Source organism: Hylaeus anthracinus, unplaced genomic scaffold, assembly GCF_026225885.1.
Source record: "Hylaeus anthracinus isolate JK02 unplaced genomic scaffold, UHH_iyHylAnth1.0_haploid 11997, whole genome shotgun sequence".
Lineage (NCBI taxonomy): Eukaryota > Metazoa > Arthropoda > Insecta > Hymenoptera > Colletidae > Hylaeus > Hylaeus anthracinus.
In genome coordinates, this window is record NW_026534344.1 from 6,508,242 (window position 1) to 6,525,638 (window position 17,397).

Here is a 17,397-nt window from a genome sequence, read left to right on the forward strand (position 1 = left end):
TTGTAATGCAACAGTTTATTTATTACATTGTCGTTGATAACTCTATCACATAATAGTATATGGTAAAATTATACCTTTTCTTTTCTCTGTTATTTTTGATATCGTACACCATACAATGGCATTATACTTTTAATATTGTAGTATTCACGGAAGGGTTAAGCATAGAGGAAAGTCGGTTGCCACTTGGCTTGTACGCGTTATCCACAAAACAAACCAATAGATTGTACAAAATTACGTACAGAATCAGAAGTGCACTGATGCGATACTGAATGTTAAATACTTTTTGATTCAAACACATGTATATGAAACGATGTTAAATTTGTACATACCTTATATCAGTTATAACTCATGATATATTCATTACCAAGATTAGAATATAGCTATAAAGTATTGCAATGAATCTTCGATTCATTATAAATTTTGTAACCACTTCGGTAATAAATTACTATTTTTATAAAATTAGTAGAGAGTAACATAAAGTAAACCTACTTAATTTAAGTTTGATACCGCAATAGCTTCCATACATTATAACAATCAAATTAGTCACGAAATTTTATTCAAATACTTTTAGTAAAATTTAAAGCTAAGCAAATTAATTGTTAATTTATTTAAAGCGGTTAATTCGTGTCGAGATTCTTGTATTATAGAATTGAGTAGGTTTATGCTGCCATGCTCTCAGCTTGAGAATATAGTAGGTGTTGAGCTTAGACAATTACAAAATGTGTATATTTTGTTCGATGTAACATTACTGGCTTCTAAAAAATATTTTTCGTAAGAAAGATATCCACGTGAGAAAAATATGTATTTATAGTTCTTTAGATGCAAAATTTAAGAAACAAAATAATGATGTTAGTTAATTAGTTACTTGGTCTGCATACAATTATTTTATTTGAAGCTTTTGCACTTTTTAAATAAAGCCAACTAAGATAATATCAAAATAGAATTAATGCATTTTTACCTATCCAAAAATGTCCATAAATCACGATAATACCTTTTAAATAATTTTTTAAGCCTGATGTTGAAGTGTGGATGATACTGGTTATACATCTTCTATTATTTGTAACGTATTTATTATATCAGCCAGTAAAGTTACGTGGTCAACTTTCAAAAGTTCGTTTGCACATCTCTTTATTAATGTACGCAATATAGTAAAGATAGAAGTGTTTTGTAAAAAATGTACTAATATACTGGACAGAAATGACAGTGAATAAAAAAATTCTGTTGTCAATGGGTTTTACAATAGTTCGTCGTATTACATTAGCTTGCGTCATACGAAGAAGGGATAATACCTTTTTTTTTTTCGTAATACGAATCATATTTTATAGTAGTCGGAATATTTAAATGCCAGTATCGCAACGTCCGTAATGAGTTACAATAAATATTACGACAGTACATGGGAGCATAATGTTTTATTTTGATGCGTGTGTGATTGTGCCTTTGGTCCTTAGGTCAGATAGGCTCTAGGCAAGTCTATTAAACATAGAATAACAGTCATTATAGATAATAATTTATAAACTTCAGATGCATAATCATGTCTTTTCAATATATTATACATTAATAGAATACCTTATTTAAAGTATGTATATATTTGTTCTTTTTAGATACATACTATATGATTCCTTTCTGTGCCTTTTAAAACTGTGTTATACACTGAAAGCTAATGCTGCTTAAATATTAAGACGTGTCTCGAGTCGTTAAACTTTAAACAACATATTTTCTATAATCGTCATGTCATTTGCATTTTTCTTTTATTTTTTCTTTTTTGTTCATTTGTTTAATAGTCATAATAATTTACACGATCGCACGAAGGATAGAGATCGCCGATTTAACATTCCCTCTGATCTTAAGATTTATGCATCTAACAATTTGTCCAATGATTCTGCTATATAAATAAAGTATTCGTGTTACAATATTGCAATTATTACAATCGTATAATAGTACATTTATATAAGTTACGCTAAGAAATTATTATATATACAATTAAAAATTGTTAGGAAATATTTCTTTTAAATAAGTTAAATTTACATTGTATTCCGATTCATAAAAACATTTGTTCTTTGTTGCCATTCGAATGGTAGACGATCGCGTAGATCGTCGTGTCGGAGGCCAACCAAATCCTCTCGCGAAACTCGAATAGCAACAAAAATCTCCATTCCTTTAGAACCGCTCCTTTTCTTTCGGTGTATGTATGTGTGTGACTCAAGTGTTTCTGCAGACCTATAAAGCGATGTATTGCGCGGATAGATATACAATCATCCTAAAGCTAAGACGAACCGCCAAGTGGCGAGTTTTGCGAAGTCACCGCAAGACCTATTTATTTCCTCAATTTCGTCTCGTATACCGTTTTCTTCCTCAAGAAGGGTTTACAAATATATATCGCTGTAATGTTGGTCGAGCGTGCATTCGAGACGAACATTCTCTCCTCTCTGTTCGTCCATGTTGTTCTTAAAAGATCGGTTACATTCCTTCGTTACATTCTCCCTCTCGTCTATCGATTCGAACAACATGAGAAAGGCGTTGTACATGGACGGGTTAGCTTAGTGAAAACTAGCGGATCAAGCTAGTCGGATCAGCAACGACATACGCTATTCGATCGCAAGAGTAAACGTAAGATACGTAAGGCAATTTAATTTAACCAAAAGGCAAGCAAATCCGAAGCGTAGGCCATGAGTGTGATAGTAAATTCTCGTGCATGCTTTTCCTGTGCTCACCGGTAAGCACCGCGATAATAAGATATTCTGCATTGACATTTATAGATACAGATCGCGAACAGAGATCCGTTTACGATCTTTGTACAGAGAACGTCTCGTTCGACGCTCGAGGATGCGCCGAACCAGACCGAGGTGCTTCCTTGAATCAGTGCTAAAGAATTTTCTTTGAACGCTCTCGTTTCGTTTTCCACGGCCGTCAGGTGATGAAGGATTCTATCTTATTCCTATGATCGCCCATTAGATTTTTCATGCTTCACTGTTCTCGCCTTTCTTCCGTCATGAACCGGTCGACGATCTTTTGCATGGAGTCTCGCAATTCGTCTGGATCGCCCATGGTACTGCTGGTGGTCGTTGTTACAACTTGGACAGTTCTCGTTATTCTGCGAAAAGAATTTCTTTTTCATAAAACAACCTACGCGAGACGAGTAATAAAAAACGTAAAACATTCGATGTAATTATAATGGCAGTACTCTTGTTCGATAACAATTTTCTTAATCTACCAGACAGGCAGCTGTGCCAGTTTAGATTTTTCCGAAATATTTTTAATTGAAGTTTCTGAAATGTCACGTATGAGTATATACATTGAGTATAAATGTTATATAAAATTATATTACGTATATATATATATATATATATGTACAATTTCAGAAACTTGAATTAAAAGTATTTTAAAAATTCATTCTGTATAAATAATAAGTTATATGTATAATATGTGTACGTGTATAATAACGTATGTATAAGTACGTATAAAATAAACAGGCAAATAAAAAGTAAAACACAGAAATGGTGTACATATTAATTCATAGAACACATCGATTATACCTTTCCTGCGTTTCAGGGTCCACTTCCGTCGTTGTCGTTTCCATGAAGGATGGCTCGCTATGTTGCAAGAAGTCAGACTCTGCGTAACAAAACGAAATTGTATCAAGAAATTGCATGTCCCTGGCCACGTAACGCGTTTCTTACTATTTTAGCGGTTCACATGGATACAATTACCAATTGTATATCTCTCAATTTTACATCATGCCCAAAACAAGGGGTAATACTAGACACATATAAAAAAAGTAACAACATCGCTATACAATTGACGATACATAATATATAATACGCATTTTCACTCAATCAGCCAACTATGCAACCGCTTTTCTTACATTTCGCGCGTCACTTTCGACGAGTCGTTCTAAAAATTTTGCTCGCGATTATCGTTAAAAATTTGGTCACATAACGTTCGCAATAGGAAGCGAATAATATACTATCGGTGTCGCATCGTAGCACACGATGCATCTATATAATTCGGCTCCCTATGCTTCGATTATGAATTTAACGCATGCGACGTACGTTTGCCGGAATAATTCCGTTTTGTCTTCCATTTTGGTGAGACTTCATTTTCATCGTGTGTAATTTAAATACTATGCACTAATAGCAGCGCTTGAGAGTCCGTATTCGGAAATTTGTAGTCAAGAGTAGTATGTTTAGAATATTTCTCACAGGAAAGGTTTCGATCCTTTGAACGGTGTTATCGATGAAAATCTTCAAATTTTTCAAGTAATCGAACCGAGGAAAGAGATTTAGACCCTTTTACCGCCGCATTTAAAAGGTTTGACGTCGAACTTGTTATTAAATTATGCTTTAACCCATTCGCAGCTGCTGAGACACACATGTCTAATTGCATCTGAACGGTCTAGTTTAGTATAGTTTAGTATAGTTTATATTTTTTAGATTTAGTTCAGGTAACAAAGAATAACGAAGCCAAAAAAGAATTTTTTAAACACTTGAAGAGAGCCTTAATTATCAACAAGCCGAAACGAAGCCGCTGTGAAAGGGTTAAATGGAATAAACAATTTAATCTATCTCCATTGTCACGTTCTCGTATTTTTGTCCTATCCCTCTTAATTGCAGACAATGTATGTAAAATAAATCCCACGTTTCCTCGATGCAATTACCTCGGAAATCTGTCGAGTATCATCAACAAAGCAAAGTCAAAGGAAACCTCCCTTGTAAGTAGGACTGTGCTGCACGCAGCGAGCTCGTGTGAAGCGCTGATAAAAGCTACTGAATAGTAAAGCGTTTAGCAGTTAGTCATGAGATATATAAGTACTCAGACTATCCGATACAACAGAAGAGTATACACTACGGTGAAAACAGAAAGGGGGTTTCTTCGGTGGAAAATTAGTAAGAAACGTTCGTAACGAAATCTAATCTAGGAGAACATCTAAATCGGATCTATTCAATTCCGACTTCATCTACTCGAAGGAACTGGCTGAATCGCCACGAAACAAGGGGCCAAATGCTACTTAACGTGTACTGTTTTTAACAAATTTGGAAATAAATGATATTATTACAGTAACTCCTCGTTAAAAGTAGAAACAGAGCTTTGATATTGTCATGAGTACAGAATTTTTATATTCATCATTGAATCTTTGTGAAAGTATGTTTGTTCAAATAATATAAAAAGTATAATTATAAACGTAGTTGAAAATATAGTTCAGTTGTCTCTTATGAAATATTTCATTTTAAAACCCAAATGTTTTGTGTAACAAGGAATGAATGTGTAATTATTTATCTGATTTTATTCCTTGATGTATTACTCCCTTCTCAAGTGTTTCTTTTTTAAACTCGTAACAATTTATACATATTCTCATGTTTTTCATTAAAGATGACCGAAAAAGTGCGGTTGAAAATCGAGCAAATGTCAAATAAAAGGATTGCTCGAATCGACCGAAATATAACTGAATTATTCATCGGTGCTTGAATACGCGATAAAAGTTTCAGAGGGTACCTCGAGTTTGTGACTTTTATCGAGGAGCTGCCGCACTCCAAACTGCAAAAAATTCGCTAACAACGCCTCCAGTCGAAGACAGACATTTGGCACATTCGATTAAAATACTAAAACGGAAATAAAACTCGCAAATTACGCCTCGACGGATCGAGGTTACTCGTCATAAAAACAATTTCGTACTTACAAGTTTCGACCGAGGGAAACGCTCTCTGGTTTTGACCGTAGCTCTTTGAAACACCCTGTGTATAGTGGCAACAAGTTTAAAGGGGCGCGTACTAACTACATCAGTTAGTGTTGTTAGACGAACGGTCAAGTATTATTGATAGTATTACTGCGGTTTTTATAGTATTAGCTTCTCTCGAGGGAGGAGGAGGCGTTTCTGTGCACTTCTACAAGGCTCGTGTGTCGTCAGCGCTTTTCTTCCGAATAGAATTGTTTGTCAGCGAACGATTCGAGATCGTTCGAACGATACATCTTCCAATATTTATTTTAAGATTTCCGTATAATGAATCCTTTCAAAGCCCATTCGATAGAAATCCATATTAGAGTAACAAGTAGCGAAATTAAGAAAGTATTTGGAACGACATTCTCGATTTACTCATTTTTCTAGTCGACTCAAGTTCTGTCAACCTTTTTTTTTTTTAATGAGTAATATATACTCGTTACTAACTATCGAAGACGTAATTTTGATCGTTAAAGATAACTTGATGAGCGTTGACTTCGATCGAGTCTTTTAGCATCGCAAACCTTGAAAGGATCGGTAATTACAAGCGATACATCGATCGACTGTTGCTTTAAGAACTGATCAGAAGAAAAGGTCGGGACTACCTCGGATGCAAGGAAAACTTGCCGCGCGATTATGTCTTCGGCAAGTTGGAGTTTTGCAGCTTGAAACGCAAAGGTCAGTAGCGCTTTCAGTTTCGCTAAAATGAGAATCTACCCTAAATGCGATCTGCATTGACAAAAGCTGCGGTAGACTTGTACCGAAGTACCTTTTATTTTTTTCGAAGCGATGGGTAGGTTCATTGGAATTCAATCTGTCCAGCCATTTTGTATGGTGTATGGGTTCGTGTTGACACGCACGTGTACATAGATAAAGGCTACTTACATGACGATTCGCCTAACAATCCTAACGTGACTAAAAACACGATTTGTTGGTCCCTCTACACTTTAGCTTTATCTTGAGTTGCTTATTGTCAGAAGAGCTAGAAAGGGTAAATAGTGAACTATAAGACGCATAGAAACAAAGTGAGGAACGAGCTCTTTTTCTCAGTTTTCTTGGGTACGTGCACCAAGCGTAGACAAAAATTGGTATCATGGGAAGGACAAAATTATTTGGCGCGTGAAACGCTGCAGGAGACAACAACTTCAAGGCTGATCTAAAATGCAATAAAGATCATGCGTGGTGTCGATTATAAATTAATCATGCATCGCGTACGGCATCTCGGTGGGATCAAACAAACGTGTCGGAAAAAGAAAGCTTGCATACCTATCTCTCCCCAAGTTTCAATTAATATATAGTAATTGTATCGTTTTGTTTGACAGCATAATAATTGAAACCAATATGACAAGGAATTAAAGTAAAACTCGTCGTAAAACCAAACGAATTTTCTGCCAGGAACAAAAATGTATAACATGCGATTGAATGAACAATCTAGAATAATTTCTTGGATTGAATTTACATTTTACATTTTACTTTTTACTTTTTACTTTTTACTTTATCATGTTGGTTTAAACTTTCCCAAGTTTACACGGCTCGAGACTCTCGTAGAACACCATAACGAGGACAACGTAAACAGTTTTCGTTTTGTACATGCATGCTTTATACGATCAATATCGAAACAACATTACGTGAAATTAGTTGTAAATTTGTCTAGCTTATAATTTCTCTTCGGTGAATTCATTTGCAGTCTTCTAACTAGCCTCGATTTATTCTGGCTTTTAACGGTTTAACCGTGGCTGTAAAATTACAACCAATTAAACGATTTTCTGGGACAATGCATACTTTGCAAGTATGTTTATCGCTGAAATTATATCCTCCGGAATAGTATGGCCGAACGGCTTCTGTAAATAACGGTACCACAAAGGGTTTGAATTATTCATGAATTTTCAATAACGTAGCGTCGAGGACTTTCACTTTTGTTTTGTATCCAACGAAGCAAAGTATCAAGCAGTATTATGTAGGTATATTGTATAGTGTACGCGGTATTCCTAAAACGTTTTCCAAACATTCTGCGAGCATTTCAATTATTTGTTGAATAGTTGGTTCGAGTATTTTATCATAATATAATGTTTACGATTCCATTTTTCAAGTTATCTGGTCTATAGAAAGTTATTTATACGTTTAAAGACATTTTAAAGTCGAGTTAAAAAAAAAAAAGAGGAAGTCAGACACAAGCGGATATTGAGAATTTAGGTAAATTATAATATTCGTATATAATTTGTTGACATCGGAATTAAAGTACAGAATATAAAATCAAGTATACATGAAAATATTACTAATAAAATTGAAAGAAAAATGTCAAATATTTATAGAACACAATTATTGACTGATTTATAAATGAAACCGAGTTGAAAACATTACGTTATAATAAAATACACGAACTAACTAATAATACAAGAAATTCGTTCATCAACACAAGCATCAATTCTTGTCATACCACGTGAAACATCTGTAAAATCGTTAAAAAATTTGTGCGAGTACTCCCCTAAGCTTGGACATTAGACAAAATGAACACTGATTCAATTACAACAAACGAACATTACAGTGAATTATTTATAATGGCGTTTTTAGTTGCCAGAAATAAAGTGTCTTTGTAGAATCAAACATTTTCGGCATGGGACATCTTAATTGATCCCAGCGATGGCGTACACGGTTTATCAAAAATTCTTTTCAATAGAAGGGTAAATATTTGATTGTAAAACATCTGTTTTCCTTCCACCGTTTACACAGTCGCACATTGTAATCGTAATTGCAGTAGTTTAACGAACATAGACGTTAAATCAAAATAAAGAATAACAAAAAAAAAAAATAATAAATAAAAAGATCAATCGTACCAGCTTGCTCGCATGGCTTACAAAAAATTTCTTTTAATAGAAAAAAAAAAGTAAAATGAAGGGTAAATCGTACCCAGCTTGCCTTGGGGTATTGTTAGAGAGGGTGTAGATGGCACGTTGGAATGTTTGTGGCTCCAGGGTAAGAAAAATTGCTAGTAGGACCACCAACGTAGCGGCGGCTACGCTCATCCAACACGCGCAGCCTTCTCTACCGGAAGTCTTCGTCCTAGGTGTTCCCTCTACCGCACTTCGCCGCGTGCTCGAGCAAACCGACTGTACCGAACTGTCTGTTTCTGTCACTTAAAGATTACGACTCCTATGAGCTTTCGATCCGATTCGTACGCCACTGATAACATTGAATTTGACTGAATTCTGCGCAATCCCACGCCGTGATTAGTATGAGAGAACAGCGGGCGAAGTACATGAAGAAAAATAGCAGGAATTAACGAGCCGATACGTTCGACAGATTGATTTGCAGAGCGATATGCGATTGATTTTCATAGTCTTGATACACATGACAAAAAAAAAAAAAAAAAAAAAGAAAAGGGTTTCCACAACTTTAAACATCGATAGCCCGAAAGCTGGGGAGCTTACGCGTGCGTTGGCTCCTGTTGTTATTGACGAGAATCAATCCTCCTTGGTATTAATAGCGAGTATCTGGATTAAATTCACCCCAGTATGAAGCTTTTACTCGGAAACGATATATCTTCAGCTCGGTACCGAACTGTTTTGATGTGTTGTTACGCATATCTGATAGATATAATGTAAGGTGTTGCCAATTGTGTTATCGAAGTAACCAGACTATGTGAAATTTTGTTATTTGTTTGTTGAAATTGTTGGGACTGCCGTGTGATATGAATAACATTTGTTAAGTTGTTTTTTTTTTCCAGAAATGGTGAGAGCCGGGGTTAAATGACGAATCCTATGTGCGTAATACTCACATAGTGATGCAATCAATATCTATTCTCCTTTTAATGTTTGCACCTTTATTTGTGATTCTGGCTTGTGATAGATGTACACATGGATAATTACGAAACGCCAAAACGAACAATTCTGGATTTCGTTTATTTGAAAAGAAATATCATTCTCTTGTGCCAGTAAATTCAATGAAACTTGAAAACAGATTTATGAATATCGATTTCTCATTTCATACGATCTTTCAGTCGATCGTGTGCTAGAGAGTATTCTTTTGTTGAAGTGGTTTGTCCATCAATTTTGCAGGAACAATTCATTAATAATATCACAGATAACAAACATAAATTCCGATGTAACGTAGAAATAATTTTAATAATATTTGTTTCAAGAGTATTAATTTTGTATATTCATTTACCTGGCAAGTTATGAAAACTAGCTCGAAGAAGCAAATAAATTACGTCGCATTCGAGGAATTACGAAGTGTGATATTTCTTTTTAAATACACACCAATTCATAAATTTTGATTCGCCATATAAAATGTCTGACCGTGAATGAACATCGATGGAAAGTATGCTAGTCCCAGAAGCCCCTGATCACAACTTTATCCGATCAACCAAGACCAACGGTAGGGAAAAAATCTTCGTTCTGAACGAAGCACATTGAATCGACCACCAAAACCCTATGATATACTTTTCGCCCACGATAAATCCACGAAGAATCAAAAACCACACAGGTACGTAGATTCACGATTGCCTTTCACAAGCTTTGTTTTTCTTCGCGAGTAGTTATTATTCTTTACGCTCAACATCCTTCCACCTTGTGCAAATGCATCTCAAATTATAGCATTACGAAAGCTTACAATCATGCAGTGCTGTGTATAAAGAATATATATAGTAAGATATTCCCACGCTAACTGCTCGAATGTTTTCTTAAATACCTCTTTTATAGTCATCTCCATTGATGGAGTCGTTGGGTACTTGATGCCAACTACCGAGAAAAAAGCAAGATCAAATTTTGTCTGCTTATGGAAATAAAAATTTTTGAATTTTTCATTTAACTTTCATGAAAGTTCTACCGACATATTAGCGAGATTTATTCGAATGAGTCTAAACACGAATTCATTGGCAATATTTTTGATATTGAAATTTATATAATATATAATTTATAAATATTGTATTCAATTATTTGATATTAATTCATTATATAATTTATACGTATATTACGTATTAATATATTCATTTTATAAATATATATATAAAGTGGCTCTAGTAATTGAACCAGGCTATAATTCTCTTGTCTTTCTTAGGTTAAATGAACTATATTATATTGTGATAGAATTTTGTTCGACAGATCGTGTCGGATTTGCTTTAATCGGTGAAACTTGTGCAATTCGTCGATAATACTCTCACGAGTGTACAATGAACAATATAACAATTTTAATTTGCATAAGCAGATATAAAAGAGAGTAGACCTTTGAAAAGAGTCAGAATGAGTTAGCACGGGAATATTATACTACGTATCATACATCAAGTGTGAACGTAATACGTCCATTCGTTACCCAAAAAACCCAACTTCTTCGATTGCTTTTGTTACAAATCTCTACTATCTAGCAATACTTCTGTCGTAATTATAAACTAACAAACACCGAACGCAGTACAATTAACGATTAAAATTGTCAAGATTCGTGTCTCCGTTATAGAACCGTACACATTTTAATCAGTAAAGCTACATTTGTTAACCCTTTGCAGTCCGACTTTTCTGATGTCTATACACAGGAACGCAAAAGGTTTAAATCCCAACATTTTAATCGGTATGCGCGAATCGCTGCGTCGATATTGAACGTTTATTTTTTAATATACCAACCACCAATCGAACCGAGAAAAATCATCGAAGCGGTATCGTTTACAGAGCGAGACGTCGTTGACCAGACGGAACAGAAACGATAAAATGTGCTAAAGGGTTGCATGCATAAGAAGCGTTTCACAATAAAAGCGTACGCGCGATTCGCGTTGTTGGGTCTGATTACGTATCCGAGGTAACTTGGTTAGCGGGATATGTACATTGCTTACTTAGAAGGTTAGCTGTGAGTGCGGTACCTTGGTCGTCCTCCAACGGGGACAGCTCCGCACCTTCGTGCAGTGCTACATCAGACCCGCTGGAACTGCCTAACGTTCGCCTCTTGCTTGGTGATCTTCTTCTCGGTCGTGGTGAACCATCACTATCAGTGTCACTGTTCAATTCGTGCCGTGAGCTACCGTTCTTTGCGTAAATGTCGCCGTTACCGGAACCAGGCGACGTGTCTTGGGAGAACTGATTGTCCCATTGCTCGGCTTTCTCATCGCTAAAGAACGAACGTTCTGTCACACTGCCGTGGGCCCACGGCTCCGACACTTCGGCGCTGGTTTTCATTATTTTGCTCGAGACCTGTTCAACGGTCGGCACGTCTCCGTATTCACCACTAGTGGTCATCGTTTTAACGATTCGCTCGGTTTGCTCGGTGCTAGAGTCGGTCGTGATGCACCGTACAGTCGTGACCGTTTTCACCACCGTCTCTTTGGACACCACCTCGTCCACGAGGTTCTTCTCAGTCTTTGATATCGTTGTGCAAGTCGTGTCATCGAAGCCTGACGGTAAACTCTCTATAATCTTGCTTTCTTTCGCGACGGTTTCACCGGATTTCGCGGGATCGGCTACTTTATCCTCCGTAGTTATCGTTACGGTTTCTATTCTTTCCACTGTTCGGTAAACTATCGCATCGTCGAGAGTCTCGAGATCGGAGGGAATAGTAGACGCGACTACTTTGGTTATCGTTGCGTGGGTTTCTGTCGTTGGTTCGGACTTTTGCGTGTCGATTTGCTTTTCGAGATCTTCTGCTACGTGTAATTCCTTTTTGTGAGATTTCTCCGGCAAGTCTTTGGACGATTTATCCGTATATTCCGCAGGACTCGATTGCGCGACGAACGGACGCGCGTTTACATCGAGTTCGCTATCTAATTTTGTCGCGTGCAGATCGGACTCCAGGATTGTCAATGTTTTGTTCGCTGTATTCTCGTTGTCGACGGATTTTTTGATTTTCACTGGTATCTTACTCTTTGGGCTGCCCTTTTCCGTGGTATGGTCTTCTTTAAGCGGTTTCGATGGTTCTGCGGTCTTATGTTTCGGACTGTACGGCGTGTACGATGTGTCTCTGAGATCTAGATGAAAGTCTGTTTTCATGGACGACCTGGTGGAGTGTCGCGGGGCGGGAACAGGTTGCTTTGTTGGAGTAGAAGTAGCATGCCTCTCTACAGTCCCATCAATCTCAGCCGAATCATGCCCTGACCCATCCAAAAGGACATGGACAAGAACAGGAACAAGGACATAAAGCACATTGATACACACTAAGAATTTTGATTCTAGCCCAGCTGCGACAGTTGGACCAAAAGTTTCAGCGTGTTTGTCTCACATACGTATAATTCGTGTGTACGCGCATACACACTAAAACTCGTGTGCCCACACACGCATGCATATTATCGCATGATATGCCTGTGTGTGTGTGTGTGCAGCACACTTCTACATTCAGTTTTTAGTTAGTATCAATACTGCAACAGGATTAGTTTGTTTATAAAAACACTCATTAAATGGTGTCTAATCGTGGCGCCTGAATCTTACTAAAACGTACCCTGGAAAACAACTGCGAGTTATTTGTCGTATTCGAAACAGACAATGTTCATTTTTCGGCAAGACAACTCAGCTCGAAGCGTGAACCATGTGGAACTGTTTGAATTAGCGAATAAATACGTGTTACCTACGAGCTAATTAATAATGGAGTATCGCTAAGCTACGTTCTTTCAACTAGATTTTTATTTACTTCGATGGAACTACGTAGAAAGAAAGAAATGGATTTGAGGCGACGCGAGTGATCGAATTATTATACAAAGACGTACGCGTCGTCCGATGATTCGTTCTAAGCCGCAAAAGAGGTATCTATTTAGTAAGAAACGTGCGCACAATATTAGTCAGTGTGAAAGCGTCGGCAGGTGCTAACTATGGAAGATAAAGCTAAATATAAATGAGGGCACCAAAATAGAATCTGCTAACGTATTGATCTTGGGCCTGTGATCTGTGTTCGTGAGTTCTATATCTTTCTTGACCATACATTACCTGATTTTGACATCGAGTATGCTCGATCGGCTAGACTCTGTGCACGTCTCGCTGCCTCTTCGGTAACGTCTGAAAAAGTAATCGAACGTCGGCGTGAGTAAACAGAAATCACACGATGAACATTGAAAGCAATGAACTGACAAAGATTAGATGAATGATGTTTCCCTGCATGGCATACCTCGGTTCATGCTTCGCTAGTTGTGGTTTCCTGTTAATTCAATGATATATATTACCGTATAATAATAATATATGATGTCTATGTTATGCTATAATAAAATAAACAGATAATGACAAATAAGGTGGTTTTGCTTTCAACGGATAATTTCACCACCAATGGACAACGGAAAAGATTTTACTGGATATAATATTATTGTTAAAAAATAGCATAAAAACCTGAAAACATGCATTAAAGAAATGTTAAAAAGTTAAAACGCACAAACTGAAAATAAGAACAGCAAATAAACAAAATTCATGTAAACGGGTTGTTTCATATTTTTAACAATTGATCATCTATCCTCTTTTTTTCACTATCGTACGTTTAAATTACCATATCATAAAGTGAGAGTTACGACTTGAACGTCAAGTTACCGAAGATTAATAAATTTCGACAAAGAATTGCAATACAAGGGAGGTATTTTGAAAAAGGGACCATAAATTAAACACTCACTTAACACAAACAAAGGGAGTCTCGCTAAAGTTGTTCGAATTCCAAAACGATAAATATTGTATCCCACTTTATAGTACGTTGAAATATATCTGTCTTATAAAAGATCATGTAGACATTAGTACACTAAGAGTGACCGAGATCAGAGTGTTAGAATTTATTACGAATGACACAGTGCAATGACCGATTTGGTCATTTTGGTACGACTACCAAAACTTAAGTTACAGAAAAGCGTCAACTTAATTAATCATGTTACACACAGCTGGTATGTAATATGTATAACGCAATTATTGCAAGATACCTTCAATTCTACTGTCAGTGTACTCGGCGGGACTGGGTGGTGGGGTCGCTGCCGTCCGCACAGACTTTGTTACGACTGTGGTGACGGTTTGTCGTGTGTGTGGTTCGAGGTGCTCTACTTCGCTAGATATTTTTACTATTTTAACTGAATTATCAAACGAACTACTTGGGCTACCTTTCAAATCATCGGAGGAACTAACTTTCTGTGGAATGCGAGATAGTTTCATAGATTTCACTTCGACCCCGCGATCAGCATCTTTTACGTTCGAATCGGTTAATCGTACGTGTACTTCGGATTCTACGCTAGAAGTTGGCTCTATCGTACGGTACGTTGTACCAATAGTTTTGGACTTTACGTTAACACCTGCGCCTGTAGATTCCTGTGACTCATGGCTAGGTTCTTCTAAACCAACCACGCTGCGACTTTCATAAAATTGTGATTTCTCGAACGAGGCATCTTGTTTCAGTTCTCTCAAAAACTCAACTACGTCGCTCTTTAAAATACTATCATCTGCGAAAGGTCCTCGTCCAGAGAACTTTGTCGTCGCATCGTAGGTACCACCAACGCTATCCATCCCATGCTTGGGAACATATTTCGCGTCGGTGATTTGTGCTCTTGCTGCTTCTTCGACAACTTCTTTCGCGTCATCTTTAACTCGATCAGGAGAATGTCTTGAACCCTTGAATAAACCAGAAAGGAAACCACTGCCTTTCTCTTTAGCCTTTTTAGTTTCCTTAACAGCGGTATCCTTTATAGCTTCCGCGCTTTCAGCAGCCGCATCAATATCCGAAGAAACTTTGCTCTTTACAGCATCAGCATCTTTCTTCATCTCCTTAGATAATTTATTTTCGGCTTTCATAGCACCAGTAGCTAAATCTTGAGCAGCGTCCCGTATCTTCGATCCAGCGATCTCTGCACCATCCGAGACGGTGTCAGAAACAGCCATACCAGCGAAGGTTACTTTCTGCAATCCATCAGATATTTTGCCTTTCGCGCCTTTAACAGAACTTGTGATTTTTTCTTTACCATCCTTCAGACCGACAACAGTTTTATCTTTCAGTGAGTCCGCGCCAACGGTTACATCGTGAATTGCTGATTCAGCTGCGGTTTCAGCCCACTGAACACCACCTGACAACTTTTCACCTGTAGCTTTTCCACCATCGGACATCTTTTGCAACCCCATGGACACTTTCTCGCTTAGATTGTCTTTGGCATCTTTTGCAGCTGCTGCAACTTTTTCCTTAGAATGTTTCATGTCAGATAGTGCTTTATCCTTTGATGCCTCGAGATCTTTAGCGGTTTCTGTTGCTGCTCCACGAGCACGAGCCTCTTCCTCCGCAGCGTCCTTCTTCGTTTCATCCAGGAAATCTTTCATATCCTCGGAAACTTCGTCAGCTGCATGCCTTACACCCTTGAATATACCAGACAGGAAACCGCTGCCCTTTTCTTTGGCCTTTTTAGCTTCCTTGGCAGCTTTATCTTTTGCAGCATGCGCAGTATCGGCAGCAGCATCAATTCCTGATGAAACTTTGTGTTTCACTGCGTCGGCATCTTCCTTCATTTCCTTGGATACTTTATCTTTCGCTTCCTTCGCTCCTACAGCCGCGCCATGAGCAACATCTTGCACTTTCGCACCTGCTTTCTTTGCACCATCGGACACAGCATCTGTAGCAGCTTTGCCAGTATCCGACGCCTTTTGTATTCCATCAGATACCGACTCGTTGACCTTCTCCTTGGTGTCTTTTACAGAAGATACAATTTTGTCTTTAACATCCATTACACCGGTTACAGATTTGTCTTTCAGCTTCTTTGCTTCATCAGTTACCTCTTGAGTAGCTGCCTGAGTCTTTGCTTCCACTGACTTTGCACCCTCTGCTATCTTTTCGCCTGTAGCTTTTGCAGCACCGGACATCTTCTCAACTCCGTCCGACACCTTCTCACTCACTTTGTCCTTGGCATCCTTGGCGGTTGCTGCAACCTTATCTTTCGAATCTTTTATACCAGACAATACTTTGTCTTTTGTTGTGCCTATTTCCTTTTCAGCTTCAGCTACGGCTTTCTTTGCTCTCGCTTCTTCCTGCGCAGCCTCCTTCTTCGTTTCATCCAGGAAATCTTTCATATCCTCGGAAACTTCGTCAGCTGCATGCTTTACACCCTTGAATATACCAGAAAGGAAACCACTGCCCTTTTCTTTAGCTTTTTTAGCTTCCTTCGCAGCTTTATCTTTCGCTGCATGCGCGCCGTCTGCAGCAGCATCGATTCCTGACGAAATTTTATGTTTTACTGATTCAGCGTCCTCCTTGATTTCTTGGGAGACTTTCTCCTTTGCATCCTTTGCTCCTACAGCCACATCGTGCACAACCTCTTCAACTTTTGAACCCGCTTTCTTTGCACCGTCAGACACGGCACTTGTGACAGCCTTCCCAGCATCGGAGGTCTTCTGCATACCTTCTGATACTGTTTCGCTAACTTTCTCCTTGGCGTCTTTTAGAGAAGATTCAACGGTGTCTTTAGCATCTTTTAAACCAGTTACAGTCTTGTCCTTTACTCTCTCAGCTCCATCAGCCACATCATGAACAGCTGTTTGCGTCTTGGATTTCACTGCCTTTGTACTCTCCGCTATCTTTTCACCTGTAACTTTTCCAGCATCGGAAACCTTCTGTACTCCTTCCGATACTTTCTCGCTTACTTTGTCCTTGGCATCCTTGGCAGTTGCTGCAACCTTATCTTTTGAGTCCATTAAACCAGATATTACTTTATCTTTTGTTGTCTCTATTTCCTTTTCAGCTTCTGCTGCAGCTTTCTTTGCTCTCGCTTCTTCCTCCTC

At 37.8% G+C, this 17,397-nt stretch overlaps 1 protein-coding gene across 17 annotated transcripts in view; it reads right to left on the bottom strand.

Moving 5' to 3' along the window:
* Positions 1-1,392: 1,392 nt before the first annotated feature.
* Positions 1,393-17,397, bottom strand: part of LOC128889304 (ankyrin-3-like) — a 91,711-nt gene continuing 75,706 nt past the window's right edge. For 4 of the 17 annotated variants that reach the window (XM_054146827.1, XM_054146823.1, XM_054146828.1 and 1 more), the window contains 5 exons: positions 14,571-17,397; positions 13,606-13,674; positions 11,532-12,779; positions 8,621-8,846; positions 3,534-3,612 (listed from right to left, as the gene is read on the bottom strand). The exon at positions 14,571-17,397 is cut by the window's right edge and continues 3,260 nt beyond it. In XM_054146827.1, coding sequence (XP_054002802.1) covers positions 3,606-3,612; positions 8,621-8,846; positions 11,532-12,779; positions 13,606-13,674; positions 14,571-17,397 — 4,377 coding nt within the window. In that variant the 3' untranslated portion in view covers positions 3,534-3,605. Of the gene's footprint in view, positions 3,092-3,533; positions 3,613-5,674; positions 5,730-6,598; positions 6,696-8,620; positions 8,847-11,531; positions 12,780-13,605; positions 13,675-14,570 lie in introns of those variants that run through there. The other 13 variants (XM_054146839.1, XM_054146824.1, XM_054146826.1 and 10 more) reach the window with 12 other exon arrangements.